This window comes from Bicyclus anynana, chromosome 6 (assembly GCF_947172395.1).
Source record: "Bicyclus anynana chromosome 6, ilBicAnyn1.1, whole genome shotgun sequence".
Taxonomy (NCBI): domain Eukaryota; kingdom Metazoa; phylum Arthropoda; class Insecta; order Lepidoptera; family Nymphalidae; genus Bicyclus; species Bicyclus anynana.
The window spans coordinates 5,302,333-5,324,794 of NC_069088.1; the positions used below are offsets into that span (position 1 = coordinate 5,302,333).

Here is a 22,462-nt window from a genome sequence, read left to right on the forward strand (position 1 = left end):
TTTATTTTAACTTGATTAACTAGCTATGTTATTATTTGAGTTTATTATTCTATTATGTTATAATTTATTGGGATGAATTGTGCTTTTAATCTATTTCTTATTACATTAAGTTGAAATAATTTCTATTTGAATGAATACGCTATAAAAGGCATTTTCTTATTGAAAGGCGAGTTGGCAAGATTAGACAGTAAAGTTACATAAATATATGGTGGTTTTTCAGATTTATTGTTTTATTAAAATAACTTGTCACATATTTAAATTGTGGTAACTTAACATAATAAGACGGTGGTAAAGTTTACATAACATTATATTTTATTATGTATTTAGTCCCAATTAGTAGAACATATATAAATGCGGCATTTTAAGGCCATTTCTGTTGAAAGTGACGTCGTTGTTTCTATTTTAAATAACATAAAATATAAAAATAAAATACAAATCTATTTCTATATCATATTAAGTCTAAAAATTATGATTATCTTATTGTAGTTTTTTTAATTTTTGTACGTCACTGATTCGTCTTCTTCTTTCTTGACAGCTTGGATGAGGACCAATGACATGACGGCGTTTACCACCTGTAAAATATTGTGCATGGCATTAAATAAAGGGATAAATGACATTATGTAAGTTTAATTTAAGTGGAATTAGAAGTGACAATTTTTTTACAAATTACAATTTAGTAAGTAATTTAAACAAATACGCATTATGTATTTGTATTTCAATATAGATAAATTGGCTAGGCAGGGAGAACAATATGAGTTAAGAAGGGCAGTGTTTTTACCACTCACAAGTTCTCTCTCTCTCAAGTCACAAGTCACAAGTTCCGGACTTAGTTCAGAGTTATTTCTGTCTGACATACGATGGACCCGGCACCTGCACGGTGAGTCCATGGAATGCTAAGATCTTTCAACCCAACCCTATTTATGTAAGCAAGCGGACGCCCTCGACTTCGTCCGCCTTTAGTCTTTAATCCGGCCCAGTCATAAAATCCCTTCTTTACGGACATCTACTAACTATAAACTAAACCCCTTTTTAATTTTAATCTTTGTACGTCAAGTGGTTTTCGATATTTCATGACTTTTTTTTTTATTCTTTACAAGTTAGCCCTTGACTACAATCACACCTGATGGTAAGTGATGATGCAGTCTAAGATGGAAGCGAGCTAACTTGTTAGGAGGAGGATGAAAATCCACATCCCTTTCGGTTTCCACACGGCATCGTACCGGAACGCTAAATCGCTTGGCGGTACGTCTTTGCCGGTAGGGTGGTAACTAGCTACGGCCGAAGCCTCCCACCAGCCAAAACCACCTTACTCTTTTGTATAATATATAAATAATGCTTAAAAAATATCCTAATTTGTCAGCGTGTCAACATTTTGGACTGTAGCATCAAAATAATGTACAGTCAAGCATCAATTTGTCAACAGTTAAAAGCGAAAGCTTACACTTATCATGCAAGAAGCGAGGACGATGCCGGCCAGCCAACCCGTCTTGCTCTCCAAGAACCAGGTCAGCTCGTCCACACAGCCGTGGAAATGGGCGTTGCCGGTGACAGAGTCCCGGCATTCTGATGGCAGAGGCTTGTTCAGGTGCAGGAAGTCCATGGGACCGTCGGCACCGCAGCACCCAATCTGAGGAATAAGAGATGAAAATGTACCGTCATTTTCATCTATTATGTTGGTAAAGTTATCAACATTATCACAATAACTGATAGAGGTCTTATGTGAAGACATCCAAGTGGCCTCGTTGGCCTATGTGGCATATGTGGATCACGAGATTCTGTGGACGAGTCTTGGTTTTTGGAAAGGTATTTTCAGTAAGAAAAGTTGGTAGTGTTACAACCTCATGCCAAAGAGAGCACAATAAGCATACGGTCCCGGTGGTTATATTTATATGTGGATCACGAGATTTTGTGTTCGAATCTTGGTTTTTGGAAAGGTATTTTCAGTAGGTAAAATTTGGAAGTGTCACAAGCTCTTGCCAAAGAGAGAACAACAAGCCTACGATTCTGTTAGTTATATTAACTTGCTCTGGCCCTGTACTTGGTGGTAAGGATAGGAGTATGTTAATAATTATGAAAAGACAAAAAAACATAACGATCTCAATTCGCCTGCCCCTATCTGCCATCAAGCCTCCCATTGAAGCATTATTTTAATACTTACGAGTATTTTTAAGTATGTACTATAATCTTACCTAAGGAGTATTGTAATATGCGTAAAACTTCATGTATGGCTTGTTGTATGCTACATAATCACGATCAGACTATAGCATAATTATAGGTAATTTTTTAATGAAATATTTCCATTTAAATTAAAGAACTTAAGATTCTGCATCTTAAGTTCTTTAAATGTTGTGTTTCTTCATGAAAAACTCTACGCGGATTAAACTGGTACACTTCTGGTAAAATTATCATGAAAGTGAAAATTACTATTAGTATGTTTGTATCTTTTGATTTTTGTTATTTAAAATATATTGAATTCATATTCATATCATATTCCTTTACCACAACGGAATACACTCGGATAAAAACGTGGAGAGTTCCCAGAGCTCGGGTTTTTGTATCTATTTTTGTTATATGTTTTTGGTGTTTCTCTGTGTCGTCCAGAGTCCAACGAAGCGTGTCAGTTATGTTATTAGCCCGGCGCGTCACCGACAGCGTGACTGCTCCCTACGTCCCGCTTCGGATGTCCAATTTTCATCCGTTTGTTGTTTTTTTTGGGTCCAGATTCCAATTCTTTATACTTTACAGTGCTTTTTACAATGTTAAAAAACGTTTGGTATGATTTTTGATGATCCGCTGGATGCTCGGCGGCTCGTGTTTGGAAGCAGCTGTAGAATTCCTTCGTTCATCGACTGTTAAAGATGATGATGAAGTTTGCAAGGCTCAGGCTCCCACAAAAGAGATATATGCAGTCCAGGGAACATCGTAGGTGCAAAACTGCTCATGATATGATGATGTTGGTTGGATAAAAAACAAATTTTTTAACCGACTTCAAAAAGGAGGAGGTCTTGTAATCTAGACGTATTCGTTCAACCAACGAATACATCTAGATTTTACTCCTAATAGTCATAGGTAGGTATATATCTCAAGTACAGTAAAAGCTCATTATTCGCGGGGGATACGTTCTCTAAATGTGTCGCGAATACAGAAACCGTGAATACGGAATGGTATTCTATATGGGATTATAAGGGATACGTTTTTGGGTGACAAAATAAATAAAATATATATAAAGAAAAAAACAATTAATTGAAGTTATTGTTAACTATTATCTTCAGTCTTAGACAATGGTTTGAAGAATTTTAAAATTTTTTCTTGCTTTGACATTTTTTAGAAGCTTTCAGAGTGATTTTTTTAATCCGCGAATAGTGAAAACGTGAATAAAGGAAGCGTGAATAAGTAGCTTTTACTGTATGTGATTATATTTTACAGCAAGTATCTGAGTATACAGGGTGTCCCGTAATAATTGGATAAAACGCAAATGGTAGATACAACACCTAATTATCTAAAACTAATTTGAATAGTTTTCCAAAAATCCCTAGGATGACCAAGTTATATATTCTTTATGGATTCTTCAAATTTTTATATCTCAGTTCAGTTCAGTTTCAGAATCAGTTTTTTCAGTGCTGTAGCTGCTATACCTACTAATTTATTCTAATACTATTTTTATAATAAATGTTTTATAATAAATATTTGTTTTGTAAAAGAAGCTGTGAGTGCAAGAATTAATTTTCTTTCATTAAGATTAAAAAAAAGTCATGTAAATATTTGAAAATTCGGAAAAAAAAAAACATATAACTTGGTCACCATTTTTGGAAAACTGTTCAAATCAGTTTTAGATAATTAGGTACATCTACCATTCGCGTTTTATCTATTAATTACGGGACACCCTGTATAATAAATTAAGCATAAAATATACTTACTGTAGGACTTAAATTGTTAAGATAAGGTTGTTAAGTGAGGATTAAAATATTAAGTTAAGTTAACTTACGCCTTCTTGTACCATCCGCAGTATTTCCCGGCTGCCTTCATGTTGAGGGTTATTCATCAACCTCAGCACCACGTCTTTGATGAGAGGCTGGATGCTAGAGTCGTATGTGGAGAAGTCCAAAACGACGCATGCGCCGACAAGTCCAAAAACGAAGGACGCTATTTGTGATATTATGTACTGGGAAATGATAAAGATAAATTAGGTTTCTTTCTTGTCATTTATACAATTACCCTAATGATCTATCTGATTAATTAACTGAAACATCCTTAGATTACTATTAAAGGCGTCGATAGGCCTATTCTGAATTTGACGGCCTCCGTGGCGCAGTAGTATGCGCAGTGGACTTACAAGACGGAGGTCCTGGGTTCGATCCCCGGCTGGACCGATTGAGGTTTTCTTAATTGGTCCACCACCACCTACCGACAAAGACGTACCGCCAAGCGATTTAGCGTTCCGGTGCGACGTCGTGTAGAAACTGAAAGTGGTGTGGATCCTCCTCCTAACAAGTTACCCCGATTCCATCTTAGATTGAATCATCATTTACCATTAGGTGAGATTGTAGTCAAGGGCTAACTTGTAAAGAATAAAAAAAAATCTATATAAAACTTCATTAATCTACATATGTTTGAGTACAAACGAACTGCAAATCATGACTTGATGATGCTTACGACGTATAAAATGGATATAGAAGTGAAACAATCAAATATAATATCAAAGTCTGGGACACGATGTCTCTGTTATCCAAAAAAAAGGAAACACAATATTTCAATCTTAATTTACTTCAAAATAAACCATGCAATTATAATCTTACTAGCGCCTGCGACATTATTGAAAAGTAAACTTTAATTTTGTGATAAGAAGATAACATGTGTAAAATAAGTTATCCTATTAAAATCCGTTCAGGGGTGCGATTCCGCTATTACACTCGTCGACGAATTTTACGCCTATATTTTATACGATGCTACAATTCACTCACTAATAACGAAGTTGCCATGATAACGAACAATGTCAAAACAATCTATCTTTAAGCAGTAGTCTTTCAGTATATCGCAAACAGACAGACGGGCAGACATACTTTGAAGGGCTTTGTCTTATAATAACTATGTAGGTAGACATTAAAACACGTACCGCATATAAAAGCTTAACATTTTCCATCAGCGCCGACCCGCATCCAAGGAAGGTCACAAACATAACGGCTATGGATCCGATAAGTATTATGTAGATACCGATGAAGTACTTCTGCAGTTGTAGGATATTCATCCACTCGTTGAAGCCCGGCTCGATACATATCCATAGGCACAGGGCGAACACTGCTGCACCGAATAACTGAAATGAAATCAAAGTTAAAGTCAAATTCCATTTATTTCCACTTAGGCATAGCTTACAGTCGAATCCTGTCCGGGTTCCATGCACCTCCAACTTTTCAGTTGTGTGCATTTTAAGAAATTAAATACCACGTGTCTCAAACGGTGAAGGAAAACATCGTGAGGGAACCTGCATACCAGAGAATTTTCTTAATTTTCTGCGAGTGTGTGGTCTGCCAATCCGCTTTGGGCCAGCGTGGCAGACTATTGGCTTTTTATTCTGAGAGGAGACTTGAGTTCAGCAGTGAACCGAATATGGGTTGGATATCAATAGTTTACAAAAGTGAAGTGGGTTTGTACATTTTTGGTCCATAAAGATCATGTCAACGTCTACTATTATATAAAATTCTATACTATACTAAGTAGCTGACTCGGCAAACGTCATTTGCCTTGTAAATTTTGGGGTTGACATTGACTACCATTTATCACTAGGGGTATAAAAAATAGCCGTCTAGCCGTTTCTGATGAGAATGACAATTAACAGTGACACGAGAATTTTATGTACATGCTAGCAAATGCCGCGCGGTTTCACCCGCGTGTTTCCCGTTCCCGTAGGAATACGGGGATAAAATAATATAGCACTTGGGATTAGCTTAGCTTCCCAATAGCGAAAGGTTTTTTCAAATCGGTTCTGTAGTTTCAGAGATAATGCAAACAAACAAACATTCAAATCTTTCCTTTTTATAATATTAGTAATAAATAGATAAGAAAGATATCATTAAGGTGAAGACTTTGTTTGTTTAGTTAAACGCGCTAATCTCAGGAAATACTGGTTCGATTAATTATCTCGTTGGTTTAATGGTTAGCATGTGGTTTCGGAGCACAAACTTCAGGGTTCAAGTCCTGGATCGAGCTGTGAAATTCTGAGCTGATCTTTTTTCTAATTTTCAGTATAAATCTCAGCCCAGAGTTGGTGATGTTACTGTCATGCGTTAGAGTCTTCAAGAGCACGTTAAAGTAAAGTGCCGGTCATTATTATCATTAACATCTGATAGTTATCGTAAAAGAGTTAATCTAATTCTAAACCCATACACCCGTATTGGCAGCGTGGTGGGTATAAGCACCATATTTCATCTCCTGTAAGGCGTAGTCCTTAGGCCGTATAAAATAGGCTTATAATGATGACGATAAAACATCGGTACAATTTATAAATCTCTTATACCTAAAGGTATACTTATTTGAAGTACGAATATTCTTGAGCAAATTAGATTTTTTTACTTTATATAATATGAAACTTTGCGAGCTTCCTTTCAGAGGAAAATTAAGCTCAAGAAACTTGTATAAAAAGGCAGATGCTCCACATAATTTTAGATGGACAGACGAATTATGGCCTCGGGTCGGTAATTTTGCAGAGTTACCCCTCTCCTAAAGCTAAGTCCATGAAGAAAATTAAGTAGCGCTAGTTATTTAATTAATAATTAATTCTTGGAAAGATAATGTTTGCCTTTTTGGACTTTTCGCAGATTAATTCATTAAGACAATTTATTTGAGGAACGAAATTGTACATTTTGTTTTCTTTACAAACAGATACAAGATAAAGATTGTTAGTATAGATAAAGTTTATAGTCTATTAAAAATTATATTATCTACAAAAATGAAATTTTGTAGATAATAATAATAATTTTGTTTTTGTATTATTAATATTATTATTAGGTATTGTTAAATAATAAAAGACAAGTGAATTTAACAAAATACTTCAAAAAGGTAAATGAAGGATGCCGTGATTTTTTTATATTTGTAGGAACAGTCTAAAATCAAACAGTTTTATTACTTCCATAAATAAATACTTATGCAAGTAATAGAATTGTTTGATTCATTCATCCCTATGTGATTGAAATTCAGATTAGAGACAAGCGTTTTGCTTCGACTTTTCAAAAATGAATTGGTTGTTCGAAAACATTGGATCGATGTATTAAGTTTATAATATACTCGTACTATATCAATGGCAGCTATAATATACTCAGAGGCACAATTATCTGCCCACTTTAATATACTCGCGTCATATAAAAGTGGACGGATAATTTTGCCTCTGACTATATAATACATTCCCCTGCCAATCCGCATTCGAACAGCGTGGTGGGCTTAGGCCTTCATTCATCCTCTCCTTTACGGAGGGCAATTTGACTCTATAGAAGGAAGGAATATATACTATAGTTTCAAAATTCAAACTATCATGATTGTTATTCATATCAATTGATTATGAAACACGGCTTAAATTCACGTGATACAACGTCGGAGTATGCCCGTTTAGTTTCGAACCCATACGGGGCCCTTAGTCATGAGCTGCTTCTTGTAACGGCAAGTCGTTGTACGTGAGTTTAGCGGTGTTTTAATAATCAATTTATAGTTTTAAGTTTTCGACTTAACATACCATCATAACATTTTCTTAAATTAATGTAATAAAAACAATAACAAATAAATAAAACAATTTTGGTAAACTTGTTCCATTAGTTATAGCCAGTGTATACTCCGTTATGAACATTCCTTTACAGCTTTATCTAAGGCAAACATTAGCAGCACGTGGCGTCAGCAGTAAATCGTCTTGCTCTACACAACTTGCCCGATACAGCGTTATTAGTGCAAGGTTAATTAGGAAAATTAAACATTAACTATTAGGGTGAGATATAAATGCCAGACTGTTGGTATTTTGTGATATCAGCAGTTTATGTACTCATTAAATTATGCCAGTGACTCAATTAGGGATATTATCCTGGGGGAACTCTTTAGTTTTCGATAAAAAGTAGCCCACCTGTTACTTTAGATTATAGTCTATCTCTGTGCTAAATATTATCAAATTCTGACTAATAATTGTTGCGTCTTTGAAACATCGAGACTTCTTTCCTTTTTTCTTTTCTCGTACGCATGTCTGGGGTTTGGAAAATCTTCTGAAGTCTGTGTTTCATGAGTCTTTTAAAACAAGAGTGAATAGGCAACTTCTAAGTGTCCCATCTAAGACTGTATCTACACTTACCATGATAGATACTTACAGGGTAGATCGGTCAAACGCAAGCCCATGTGCATAAAAAAATAAACTTTCACAGATCTACGTCTTGTTAGGCAGGTGCAAGAGGCCTAACCCTGCAGTAGTATGTACGTCCAAATAAGCTTAGTGATCAAGTGATCCAAAGAATACTCGTTAACCTCGTAATAGAACAATGGAATCCGTTATCTGTGTGTTTTGACGGCCTCCGTGGCGTAGCGGTGGATTTACAAAACGGAGGTCCTGGGTTCAATCCCCGGCTGGGCTGATTGAGATTTTCTTAATTGGTCCAGGTCTGGCTGGTGGGAGGCTTCGGCCGTGACTAGTTACCACCCTACCGACAAAGATGTACCGCCAAGAGATTTAGTGTCCCGGTACGATGTCGTGTAGAAACCGAAAATGGGTGTGGATTTTCATCCTCCTCCTAACAAGCTAGCCCGCTTCCATCTTACGAGTATCTTACGAGTAGCATCATCACTTACCATCAGGTACGATTGTAGTCAAGGGCTAACTTGTAAATATATAAAAAATAGTTAACCACGAGACCAATCAGCCAAATATATATTATAAACATGGTGTACGTGCTATGTGATCATTCAAAAGTAAGCATGCTAAATTGAAGAGTATAGACGATGCCAAAAATACTGATCTGTCAAGTGTCGTTCAAAATTTTGTACACTTGTTAAGGTGTGCCCGCTCAGATGTGATATAATTGCATGCCGACGCTGCGCCGGGGTCACTCACGATAATTGACTTTTGGAGCTGAGCCAATATTGCACTACCATTAAAATGACACCTTGCAATTTTACACTGTAAGCGTTATGGTTTAAGCACAGTTTATTCGATTTGACAGTTAAATTTTGATATTTAAGTTAATTTTTATGCGACTAAAAATATAACTAAGTGGGGAAACACCACCAGCTAGGTTTTAACCTACTTCAAAAAGAAGGAGGAGGTTCTCAATTCAAGTCGTATATTTTTTTTGTATGCCTGTTATGCGATTACCTACTCAATCAAAACGCGTGGACCGGTTTGAATCATTCTTTTTAACCCCTGACACAAAATGACGTGTCTGTCTGTCTGTCTGAGGCACCATAGCTCCCGAACGGATGAAGCGATTTGAAATTAGTTTTTTTTTGTATTAAAAGTAGTTTATGTGCAAGTTTTTGTAGATAGGTATATTTGATGAAAATCGGTTGAGCCGTTTAAAAGTTCTGATGGGTTTAAAGTGCAGAAGATTATCCAAATGTCTGCAAATATACTCGATTGGGGGTCTCAAATGAAAGCGCACTGAAAGAAAATATTGATGAATTTATTGAGAGTGTAATTAATAATTTCATGATCTTCGGGGGTTTGTCAAAATTTTCAATTTTATTTTATTAGAACTTCAAATCTACCTCGCGGCTCCAATGACAATATCGGCCTCTATAATCGATTTATCGATACTATCATATTTTTGTTAACGATAATGACTGTGACTAACAGTTTAACAAGCTTAATAAGCTCAAGGCTTTTTAGCTGGTGTGGAGCTTTCGGCCGTGGCTAGTTACCGAGAAAGACTTACCACCAAGCGATTTAGCGTTCCGGTACGATGTCGTGAAGAAACCGAAAGGGGTATGGATTTTCATCCTTCTCCTAACAAGGAGCCCGCTTAGCCCGCTTAGCCCGCTTCCATCTTAGATTGCATCATCACTTACCATCAGGTGAGATTGTAGTCAAGGGCTAACTTGTAAAGAATAAAAAAAGGCGTAGGGTTAGGTACTGAAACTGTCATGGAAAAAGAAATCCTCAATATTTTACTGGGAAACTTAATTATAATCGTACTAACGACGCAGTGATGGATACACTATATTAGTCGTTCGGCACTCCACTTGTGCCTTTTTCAAATTCAACGTCAAAAGAACTCGTAATTACGATTATATTGCAAGAACGTGGAAAAATATTTGTCTATACACTCAAGCAGTAAATATATTTTGTATCTGTAACTAAAACTAAACTTAAATTAACTTATCTGATTTGCATAGTTTGCACTGTTTATTTTTTTAATCTGAAAGAGATCATACCTTCAAAATTGCTAAAAATGGATAGAATACAATATAGGGAAAATATTCAAGTCCCTTAAGTGTTGAACGTGGTTGAATCGCGGGAAAATTTCCCGTTTTGGAACGCCTTGAAGGCCTTATTATTTTAGCCACACAGTCTCAAAGGAGACGGAAGCAAGTCTGAATAGATAGAACGTGTAACAGGAGTATCGTTGTCTCTGGTATAATGGTATTGTGAGGTGACGACTAGGTATGCAGATAGATAGGTACCTATAGTATGGGGTGTTGAATTAAGCACCTATTGTAAATCTTACCAAGAACGTTAGATAGATAGATACATTTTATCTCGTTTTTCTCAAAGGTAAAAAGTAACTTAGACTATAATCTATCTCCGTGTCAAATTTCATTCGATCTGTTAAATGTTCTGGAGTTATAAATGGTATAACTAAACCTGTCTTTCTTTTATGTATTACTAGTGGACGCAGCGCGGTTTCAGTCGCGTAGTCACCGTGTGAATACGACCTAAAATAAAGCCAATGTTACTCGTAGATAATAAAGCTTTCCATAGGTGAAATAATTTTTGAAATCGGTTAGACATAAAAGTATAAAAAAATATATTAAACTAATTGTCAAAAAATAAAGCATTTAAATTTCCAAGCTTTTATGTCTTTTAAATCTTTTCCTATTATAATTGAATATTACATATTTAAAATGTACACATTAACTATTTTTAGTAATATAATTATAAAATGTTTACTTATAAAATTATTGTAAAGACGTAAATTTTAAATGGTGAAATTGTCATTTGAATCATTAAATACTTAATAAATAATAATTTGCATGCCAAATTGGCAAGATACATTTACCATCTACATCTACCGACCTGTATATACAATGTATGTATCTGCAAATAAATAAATTGATTGATTGATTGATTGATTAATTGTCTGAAAACCGCTTGAAAATACATTTTGTTTCAATCAAAACCGAGACACAAAATATCCTAAGTGATAATATTTTAAATGTATCGTATGTGCCAAATCCATTTAGCTGATATAGTGTGACTGAGTAATTTATCCATTTAATGAAAATTTTGATTAATCTCCAACAAATTATTTAATCCCGTATAAAATAATCACAATATTAACATAAAATTAAATTATCGCAAGAACACAAAGCCTGCACGTTTAAATACTAGATACATAATAACAGTTATTACTAAAAATAACGGTTATTTTAATTACAACCTTGTTTCATATTTAACAAGAATGTGATCTCATTATGCCAAAATTACAATAGATAGAACAAATCTTCTCTGTATCGTTGCAATTTTAGAGACAAGACTAGTGGATATAACCTCTGCCTTCGATTCGGAGGGCGTAGGTTTGAATCATGCATGCGGGACATGCATTTAAGAAATTAAATATCACGTGTCTGAAACGGTAAAGGAAAAATATTGTGAGGAAGCATGCATGAGAATTTAATTCTCTATGTGTGTGAAGTATGCCAATCCACATTCGGCCAGCGTTGTGGACTAACCCCTCTCATTCTGAGAGAAGACTCGTGCTCAACAATGAGCCGAATATGGATTGTTAATGATGAGATAGAACAAGCCCATAGTTTCACCTCATGTTAAGTGGAAATCCATCACCTAAAACCTCCCATGGGAACATCCTAAAAAGACAGCGCCAATCCTCCTTTTTTACCTGATGATAATTATAACGTGTCTCAAATAGTTAAGGTTTAAACATCATGAGGAAACCAGAACACCTGAAAATTATCTTAATTCTCTACGTGTGTGAAGGCAGCCAATCCGCTTTGGCCCAGCGTGGTGGAATATTATCTTATTATCCCTTGTTATTTTGAGAGGAGACTCGTGCCCAACAGTGAGCCATATGTGGGTTATTAATGATGAATTGTAGATAGGCATTAGGTGGAAATCGCTTGCTTAGAACATGCCTATTCACTCTCATTTCGTGGTCAAAAGTTCGAACCCCATCTGCTAAAAGATTGTCGTACCTACCCATACCGACTTATTGGAGGGAAAATTATGTGGTGAATAGTAATTAAGAAAAAATATTACTTACAATTTCACCTCTTTATAGGTGTGTAAACAATGACATAGTTAATCCTCCATGTGATACTTTAAAATAGTATGATAACAATCGAACTAAATTACAGATTCGCGAGATTTTGTTTATAAACTCGCAATTTACGACAGATTCGTCTCGGGGAGTTGCGTGGAATAGATAAAACCCGCGACGTAAGATATTCATGTCCCCCGGGTGCACGTTGGGGTTGGGACGCGAGAAAATGGGCCCATTCTGGTACACTGTAAAGCTCTTTATTATTCTCGCAACACAGGTGTCCCGGAACAGGCACGGGCGACAGTTGTGACGATTTCTGAACTCAAATGGTGGCAGCACAATACAACCGTTTGGCAATTTATAGAAAACTAGCGGACGCGTGCGTCTCCATTCGGTGACCTAATTTTTTTTTTTAAATGGAAAGTAGCCTATGTCCTGCCTCAAGGTCCACCAATATCTATCTCTGTAACTTCGGATCCAACATACACTATTATTAACAATAAATAAATCATAATACAGGATGTCCCGTAAATATTACGACAGACTTTACAGGGTGATAGCTGATATCAAGGCGTACTAAAATAATGCAATATATGTTTGTCGAAATTTTATAATTTTTAAGTTATATTGGTTTTTATACAAAATACAAAAATCCCTACCTTCAATGCAGATTAGTCGTACCATGTGCTAAAAATTACTTTACCGTTGATTTTATGCTTGATTATTATTTTTGTATAGTTGTTTCAGCCAATGAAACTTTTATTTATTTTAGGACTCAAAAGTAATTACAAATATAAGAAAACAAATGTCGAACAAAGGTTATGTTTCACAACACTTTTCAGGACAACTTAATTAACAAATCAAACTGTAAGCATAATAAGACCCTAGTACGGTAGAGAATAACCTTGAGTGAAGTCACGTACTTGTGAACGATGTGTGTAGGGTTAAAGGCGCCTTTGACAGATATCTAACACTCCCCTTTTCCACTGAAAGACTTAGACTTTGTTTTATAATATGTTATATATGCTCAACAACTGTAGATTAATAAATCGACAACTAAAAGTCATTGCCATACTATGGTCTCATATTTACGTTTTGATATTTTTTGTTCTGCGTTATATTTTGTTCTAAAGTAAGTAATTCAGAGACCAGCTGCGGCGCTGGAAGCTAAACGTTATAAATTCAAGTTTTATCACAAGAATAACTTTTCTATTTTTCGCGCTACGAGATACTAGTCTACGTAAATCAATGCAACAGAAAGAAATGCAGTTTTAGAATAAAAAATGTTTTTAATAAAAACTTTTGACTACCTCTCTGGGGCAGGCTCTAAATTATACTACGAAAATCTTCTTATTAGCGTGTAAATACAGATAGACTTTTTTGGAATTAGGTAGATAGTTGAGTTAGTAGTAGTTAGCAGCTAAAATATGTCAGATTATTATCGACCAAAATGACCTCTCTTTTGAGAACAATTCTACGAGTACTAACTGCAGTGAGGTCGTCGTGTTAATGTTTTATTCAGTGTTATGTTGAACACTCATCATAATAATTAACAACCCATATTCAGCTCACTGTTGAGCACGAGTCTCGTCTCAGAAATAGGCTAGTAGTCCACCACGGTGGCCCCATGCAGATTGGCAGACTTCACACATGCAGACAATAAGAAAATTTTCAGGTATGTAGATTTTTTCACGATGTTTTCCTTCACTGTTTGAGACACATGATATTTAATTTCTTAAAATGCACATAACTGAAAAGTTGGAGGTGCATGCATGCCGGATTCGAACCTATACCCTACATCATATCCACTGGGCTATCACGGTTATTAAAGCACTCACAATACTTTAAATTCTAAAATTAAATGATTTGTAAATATTGTAAACATTGATATTTCTACATGGAGGGAAAATAATTGCTAGGCCTCGCTGCGGCTTGCCCTAATAATTGACTTTTGAACCTTTGCCAACATGTCGCTCACTTCTGGACTTTGTTCCATTTCTCTTGCACCGTTTACACTATACCTATGTAATATTTATATCTTAACTGAAAAACATCTTGTTTCGAACATAATTAATACTAGCGGACGACCGCAACTTCGTTATCGTGAAATTCAGTTATAAATTCCGCGGTAACCATGGATTTTTCCGGGATATAATTTTACCTTTGTGTTGCTAAATAAGCTCCTCTATTTACCAGTGAAAGTCCCGTTCAATTCGGTTCTGCCTTTCCAGAGATTAGCCCGAATAAAAATAAAAAGACAGACAAGACAAAATTTTAAAAAAGCTCGATTATATTTTAGTGCTGTGTTAATAACTTTGAGCACTTAAGAAAACAGAGTTTTGTATCTTGAACTCACAGACAGACAATTTTATTTATATGTACCGGTTCATATACCTATGTGGTTTTTCAATCTGAAAGTGTTTTGGCTGAGTAGGTACGTTAAATTATTTGCGTCCATAAAACTCGTGGATATCTAAAAGGTAACGTGAAAGGAATCGGGTTCTTAGGAACCATCGCCTCTGTTAGATACACAATACATGATATCGATAAATACATGAAGAAGGAGATCGTTATCATCATGAGCCACATGAGAAGAAAACAAAAAAATATATATATACTAGGTTTTGATCTACATCACTACTAGATATTTACTATACTCCAGCATTTTATTGCGAACCCATGTAATATAAAAGGTTATAAAAAAAAACAAAAACAAAATGAACAAACATAATAAAATTCAAATATTTTTATACGTCTAACATTATGACGTTATGGCGAGTCATTGTTGGCACGTAGTGACAAAGCTTTTACGTAGAATGCGAGTGTCTAATGTCAGGTATTAAATTGAACGTCTGAAATATTCAAGTTGGCTACATTGTGACGTCATAGCCGCACTTTAGTAAGTCACCCTTGGCCAAGAAGACGAACGGTGCGAGTTTTTACGACGCCATAAATTTTTAACATCACAAAAAGTCTGTTTTTGTGTTGTGAATAGGAAAACATGGAGTACGTATTATGCGGCAGGAATATAAATGAGCATTGAGCACGCTGATGATGGAGGCAATTGTGAAAAACAAAGCTTTTGTGTAATACATTTTTGATTATGTAATGTTTACATACACATACATGTAATTGAACGTCATTAAAGATGTTAGTTGTAAATAGGAAAATATTGAGTACGTATGAATGTAGGCAGTTTTCAAAAAACAAATCCTTTGTGTGATACATTTTTGATTATATAATGTATTACACAAAATACATGTAATCGAACGTTATTGTCATGTAAATGTCGGCTATTGGTCCGTGTTTAAGGGGCAGGAACCAAATGAAAGAGATTTTTTGCACCTAAGTATTCAACCAAATTAGAAGGCTCAAAGTCACTCAGCGGGCGATGGAGCGAGCTATGCTTGGAGTTTCTCTGCATGATCGGATCAGGAATGGGGAGATCCGCAGACGAACCAAAGTCACTGACATAGCTCAGCGAGTCGCGAAGATGAAGTGGCAATGGGCAGGCCACATAGTTCGAAGAGCTGATGGACGTTGGTGTCCCAAGGTGCTAGAATGGCGACCCCGCACCGGAAAGCGCAGTGTTGGTCGACCCCCCGCTAGGTGGACCAAAGACATCAAGCGGGTTGCAGGGAGCCGCTGGATGCTGCCGGCTTGAGAATGTTTTGTTTGGAAGTCCATGCAAGTGGCCTATGTCCAGCAGTGGACGTCCATCGGCTGATAATGATGATGACGATGATGAGGTATTCAACCTGACTCGAAAATAAAAAGATAGTCCATACAACTCCGTTCTATTTAAGAGAATTTCCCAAATTCAAAAATCATTATTATTATTAATCTAAACTCTAGATTGAAATTATGATGTACAAGTAGTAGTAAGTAGGTACCTAATAGAAATAATCAAACATCGTTATTTTAATTAGCTGATTTATTACGTTTTCAAGAAGGAACGATTGATTTAGTTTTTGGTCAAATTAATCTTACACAATCTATAATAAATAGCTACATCAACTAGTGTATTATTCAGTTTTATTATGACGTTGGAGATAGATTGGTTTCAAGGGGTGTTCCCAAAAAAAAACTAGTATTGTATGATTTTTCCAACCAAACCGTACAAGTCAACTTTCCGCATCATTTGCCAAGGCCCTAATGGATTGCGAACAGTGTTGTTGTCTCGACAAAGGTTTTTGCAGACAAAGTATAATGACGCAGAGATGTGGATCTTTTTTTGCTTGCAGAATAATGTAGCGTCGCAAAAGAACGCTTCGTCGGCACTAGTGTGACGACCTGATTCTTAGTTTCAGCTTGATTATTTCCATCTTTGCTTAGAATTCTCAGAAATTGGTATGATCGTACTATGTATATGAAAGTTTGTGCGGTGAGTATATGAATATTTGTTGTTTTTAGAATTGAACTCCTCGTCTATACGTATTAGAAACGGACATATGTGTGTTATAAAGTAAGCTTACCGTTTGCAAAAAATACAAAATATCTTGGTACTCTAACTAGATTCGCAAGATAGTTGATGGACCTTCCAATTCATAAATTTAAGCAACCAATGTATTCAAGCACATTTTTTACACCAAGCTTAGTAAAGAATTTTATTGATGAGCTAGCTGCTGAAGCCCCGCGGATTCACCCGCGTGGTTCCCGTTCCCATAGGAATATGGGAATAATATATAGCCTATAGCCTTTTTTGATAAATGGGCTATCTAACACTGAAAGAATTTTTCAAATCGAATCAGTAGTTCCTGAGATTAGCGCGTTCAATCAAACAAACAAACTCTTCAGCTTTATAATATATTAGTATTAGTATAGATTTATTAATAACAAAGATGGACGAGATTAAGGAAGTAGGTACCATTTACTCTTACATAGACATTAAAGTTTTGTTTGAGAAAATAATATATTAGGTATACGGTAAACGTTATAAATATTCAAGTAAGAAATATACAACAATATAAAATATTTCTTTCATTTCGCTGGCTTAACTGGTATGAAACCTTGCAAAAGCTCTCCCAGGAATTGAGATTACTTTAATAACAATTGTTTCCACATAATATAATTTATCTTTATTCTTTTTATGTTTTCTTTACAAATCCCGACAGGCAATCATAATAAAATCTTATTATTTAACCGAGCAACCGACGCCAGACAAGAACTGTTAAATATTTTACAAGTTTGAACAAGGTAGAAAAGTTTGCCCGATAGTTGATGTACGTCATTTGTCAGCTCCACGGACCTTATATTTCTAACCAGACGTTTCTAGGATAACTAAAATACTTACTGCAGGTTTCTTGGTGAAAAATATCTTTAAAAACAAGTAATAAGTAGTACTAGGTAGCTGGTATATAAGAACATTCGGTCGTTTGGTGTTTGGTAGTTGGTATTAACTTTAGAGTGTAATGTGATTTTTTTTAAATACATTGCATCTCTAGTTAAGTACATTGGTTTTAAAGTTTAATATATGTTCCTTAATTTGTAGGCGTAATTTTCAGTTTTTCATGAAGCTATTATAGGGAGTTTAAAGAGCGATTAAACCCTAAAATAAATCAATAAAAAAATATAACTTTTGCGAATAATTGGATTTGTAACCGACTTAAAAAAAAAGAGGAGGTTATCAATTCGTCGGAATCTTTTGAAGCCGTTTAAATCATAAAGATTTTAACTGGATTTTCAGATATTTCATTCAGATACGAGTTTTTTTTTTAATTAACACAACACTAACTTGGTACCGCCTTCAAGCTGATCAGAAGGTAGCACATAGTACGATGTCTTTCGCTTTTTAGTTTAGTAGAATTTTTTTTTTGATTTTGTAGTCGGTTGTATTTTTTTTTTTTGTATAACGATGTCAGTGACTTCTATTAACCTTTTTAAACGCGATAAAACTATTTTCTCATTACTGAAACATCCTCGTTCTCACTCATATTGCCATAAGTTATAAACTACACAACTTTGTTTTTCCAAGAGACTGTACTGTATTAGCAAAAAAGTTTAACAAGGTCCATCTAATTCTAACGTTCCATGGTATAGATATTCTATGATAGAATGAATCTCATGCATAGGAACAAGTTCTACAATAAGCTACTTGCCAACCTGTATGTGTAGGTATTAAGTCTCATGTACCAGTAAACATCGGCTGGGAACACGAATACTGAATAGGAATTACGGATCGGTTTCTCCTGAAGACCCAAGAATCATAAAATAAAACCATAGTAACTTTACCTATAAGAATTTATGACAACAAAAACAAAGCTATTAGGTATATAGTCACGTCACTATTATGATTTTATTTTTCTGCCAAATTCACTTCATGACACTTACAGGCTTAAGGAGACAATGAAACTCTACCAATAAAAGACTTTCGTTTTTATGTTTGTTTAACTTTCCTAAATAGGTAGGCCCGCAGTTTTTTGTAAGATACTAGCTGATGCCGCGCGGTTTTACGGAATACGGAATACGGGGATAATATATAGCCTATAGCCTTGCTAGGTAAATGGGCTATCTAACACTGAAAGAATTTTTCAAATCAGACCAGTAGTTCCTGAGATTACTACACTATTGATGAGTTCCTTAACGACAAAGGTGCTTGGAGGCCATTGGATCAGCTTCCACCTTCACACAGGAAATAAAACTATAAGAAATTGTAATTTAATTGTTATCAAATGTAAATTGTAATACTGTATGACTTTTTCAAAAGAGCAACTGTTGAGTTTCTTGCCGGTATCTTCTCAGCAGAACCTGCCTTCCGAACCGGTGGTAGAATCTTTACAAATAGTCAACTGACGTGTCAAAAGTGCTTGTAAACTGAGCCTACTTGAAATAAATGAATTTTGAATTTTGAATTTTGAATTTTGAATTTTGATTATCGCGTTCAATTGAACAAACAAACAAACTCTTCAGCTTTATAATCTTACTATAGATTATGTACTAGCAGACGTCTGCAACTTCGTCCACGTGAAAATCCGATAGAATTTTTAAACTATAACTAGCTTAATAATAAATCAACAAGAATTTAGCAATTTCAATGAATTAGTTCCAAAGCGACCCACCAGACAAATAAACTCTTCAGCTAATATCACTAGATATATATTTAAAACACACTGAACGTGGAGGTTATTAAATATATTATCTTCGACTATCTAAACGTTTATTTATTTCGAACTTGGCTCTTTTTCACATTATAATTTAAATGGAGTTACTTTAATTAAATAAAACGAATTATAATATTTTTAATTATGAGTAATAAACCAAACGCAGTATAAAGACAAAGCAATATTGAATGTATTAATTTAATATGAAAATGATTCACGCGTGACTCGTTTGTATCTACTTGGAAAACAGGACAAGCGATGATAACGCGCTGATAATATTCTTCATGCGTAGCCCTTTATTTCAGTTAATCAGATATGACATTATGTACGAGTACTTAAGGAATCCGACTACTTTGTTTTTAGCTGTTTAAATATTACAAAAAAATACTCAGTGGCACAATTATCCGTCCCCTTTATACTGGCGTCATATTGAAGTAGGCGGATAATTGTGCCTCTGAGTGTATTATGTTTAAATTCAATATCATTATATTATCTATTGTTGATGAAATATCTAATGTGACTGCTCGAAAACTGATATATAATAACAATATTAAAATCCCTTTAATCAGACAGTATTACAAGTATTCTATTACTGACATTTTTATCAAAATATTATATTTATTTTTTTACACTTTAACCCTTAAATAAATATTATGCATCGACATCCCTGTCTGTATGCCAGTATTGATAAAGGCCTCCTCCAACTTTGAAAACAGATAATAACCGAAAAATACCAGTAGGTATATATTTTTTGTTATAAATAGAATAAAAGCAAATTTTATGTTATTTCACTTAGTACGTCATGTGAAAATAACTTTTCTACGCGATATCCTATAATCGTGCCCCTAAGAAATTATTCGTAGCATATCTAGCGCAGTTGTCATTTCACTTGCATGTATTTATGTGTGAAAAGAGTGTTTAATACAGAGTAATTGGAAAATAATAATGTTTAAATAAGGTCGTTTTAAAGATAATAATAAGCAGCTAGCCAATCTCAATCAAGGGATTGAGATTGGCTAGCTGCTATATCACGTTTACCAACATTATACAAATTAACCTACAAGTATATTAAATATTTATCGAAAAAATGTTTTAAAATATGCCTGAGTGTCACACTACAACGGGAAACCATAAAGACATACAAAACGATGACTCATTTTAAGGTTACTGTAAGTATTCACAACATTCTTGTATAGCTTCCATCTTCAAGAAAACACACGCTACAAATCCAAATCCAATTCCACGGTTGCACAAATCTAGTGTCGAAACGTAAATACGTAAAGCTAATTCAAAGTAAACAAGAGAAATGGAACTGGACGAACCAATTCCAATATCGAATACACACCCACAGTACAATGTTGAAGCAGAACAAAGTATACTTGATGCAATAAATCTGCGACTCGAGTTTTCCAACCGCCGGCCCTTGGCCGTCGCCTCTGCCAACCCCGGGCATAGCACTTTGATATTTCACTTCACTACAAACAAGAAAACTATTACTGGAACTTAGGGTTGTCCACTCGGCGATCGGATCGTTACTGGTGTTATCAGCAAGATAAAGTGTTACACATAGCTAGGTTATCTATATTTGCCGAGATAAAGGTACGAAAAGATACGAGGTTTGGTTTGCGTTTCAGGTTGCCACACCTGTCTGATTTTTTTTTGTTGTCTCAAAATTATATGTAATGATACAAGATTTGACTATTATTGAATGGAATGAGAGTAGTTTTATTCACGCACATCCCGTTCCCCTAGATATATGGGGCTTTAATCTATGAGTATTATTTTCAAAGATTTTTCAAAATAGGTTTAGTCAATCCAGAGATTAACCCTACAAACTCTCAAAGTTACAAACTTTACTTCTACAAAATAATAATTATTATTAGCATAGACATTATAATATTAAATGTTAGCATAGCGAAGTTTCGAAGGTATTTAAGCAAAGACAAATAAATTAGTTACATTAATAAATTATTTTCAAACTGCAAGAATTAGATCTTACATAAACTTATTAGATAATCTAATAAATTTATGTAAGGGTAACACTGTTATTTTATTAAAAAAAAGAAATATTGAAAAAATCGTACTATAAAATTGTATAGAATAAACATTGTACATGTGGTTCACTCATAACTTCAGCAAAACGTCGCCTGTTTCTCATCATCATTATCATATCAGCCGATGGACGTCCATTGCAGGTAATAGTCCTTTTGTGGACTTCCAAACATCAAAATCTTGAGCCGTCTGCATCTAGCAAATTCTTGAGACTCGCTTAATGTAGGCCACCACCACCACCTAGTAGGGGGTCGACCAGACTGCGTTTTCTAGTGCCTGTTTCTTTGATGATATTAACATTTTTGTTTTAATATGTGTGTATGTAGGATTGAAGGAAACAATCAGAATGTTGTACAATAATTTAGGTCTTTTAGGTATAATGAAGCAACCAGAATGTTCACCTACAAGATAAACAACATAAACTTCTTTATTTGCAACGGTAAATGTAAATATGCAGCAAACATTTCAACGACTCAGGCAACTTGGTTATTTGCAAGTCTACAAGTCAAATCCTGCATTGGTATGCAGCTTGGCATTCTTAGCATAGTTCGATTACTTTTAGCTTCACAGTGCTTAGATACAGCGCTTTGTATACTGTGGTGCACTTTGTTAATAAACTAACTTAACGTAAATATATCTATTTACACATCTTTCTTTAATCTTTCAACTGTTAATTCCGAAGTTCTGGTTATATCTTCGTACTATATGTGTACATAGGGTACGGTAGGGTACGGATAAGGTAGGGGTAGTGTAGGGTAGGGGCAAGGTAGAGGTAGGGGAAGGATATGGAACGTATAGGGTAGGGGAGGAGTAGGATAGGAGTAGGGTAGGGTAAGGTAGGGTAGGGGTAGG

The 22,462-nt window shown here is 35.0% G+C and overlaps 1 protein-coding gene across 1 annotated transcript; it reads right to left on the bottom strand.

Moving 5' to 3' along the window:
* Window positions 1-212: 212 nt before the first annotated feature.
* On the bottom strand, window positions 213-21,077 carry LOC112046956 (tetraspanin-2A). Its single transcript, XM_024083824.2, has 5 exons — window positions 20,904-21,077; window positions 5,114-5,311; window positions 3,986-4,162; window positions 1,442-1,627; window positions 213-572 (listed from the first exon to the last, which is right to left on the bottom strand). The coding sequence occupies exons 1-5, from the start codon at window positions 21,009-21,011 to the stop codon at window positions 492-494; spliced, it is 750 nt and encodes a 249-aa protein (XP_023939592.1). The 5' UTR covers window positions 21,012-21,077; the 3' UTR covers window positions 213-491.
* Window positions 21,078-22,462: the final 1,385 nt, after the last annotated feature.

What these genes read in the sequence shown, in the direction of transcription:
- LOC112046956 (XM_024083824.2), bottom strand. Translation starts at nt 21,011, where the DNA reads ATGCCCGGGGTTGGCAGAGGCGACGGCCAAGGGCCGGCGGTTGGAAAA. An exon ending in ATGTTAAGCTTTTATATGCG is followed by an intron (nt 4,163 to 5,113) that starts GTACGTGTTTTA and finishes ATCATTTCCCAG; the next exon opens with TACATAATATCACAAATAGC. An exon ending in TGCGGATGGTACAAGAAGGC is followed by an intron (nt 1,628 to 3,985) that starts GTAAGTTAACTT and finishes CTTATTCCTCAG; the next exon opens with ATTGGGTGCTGCGGTGCCGA.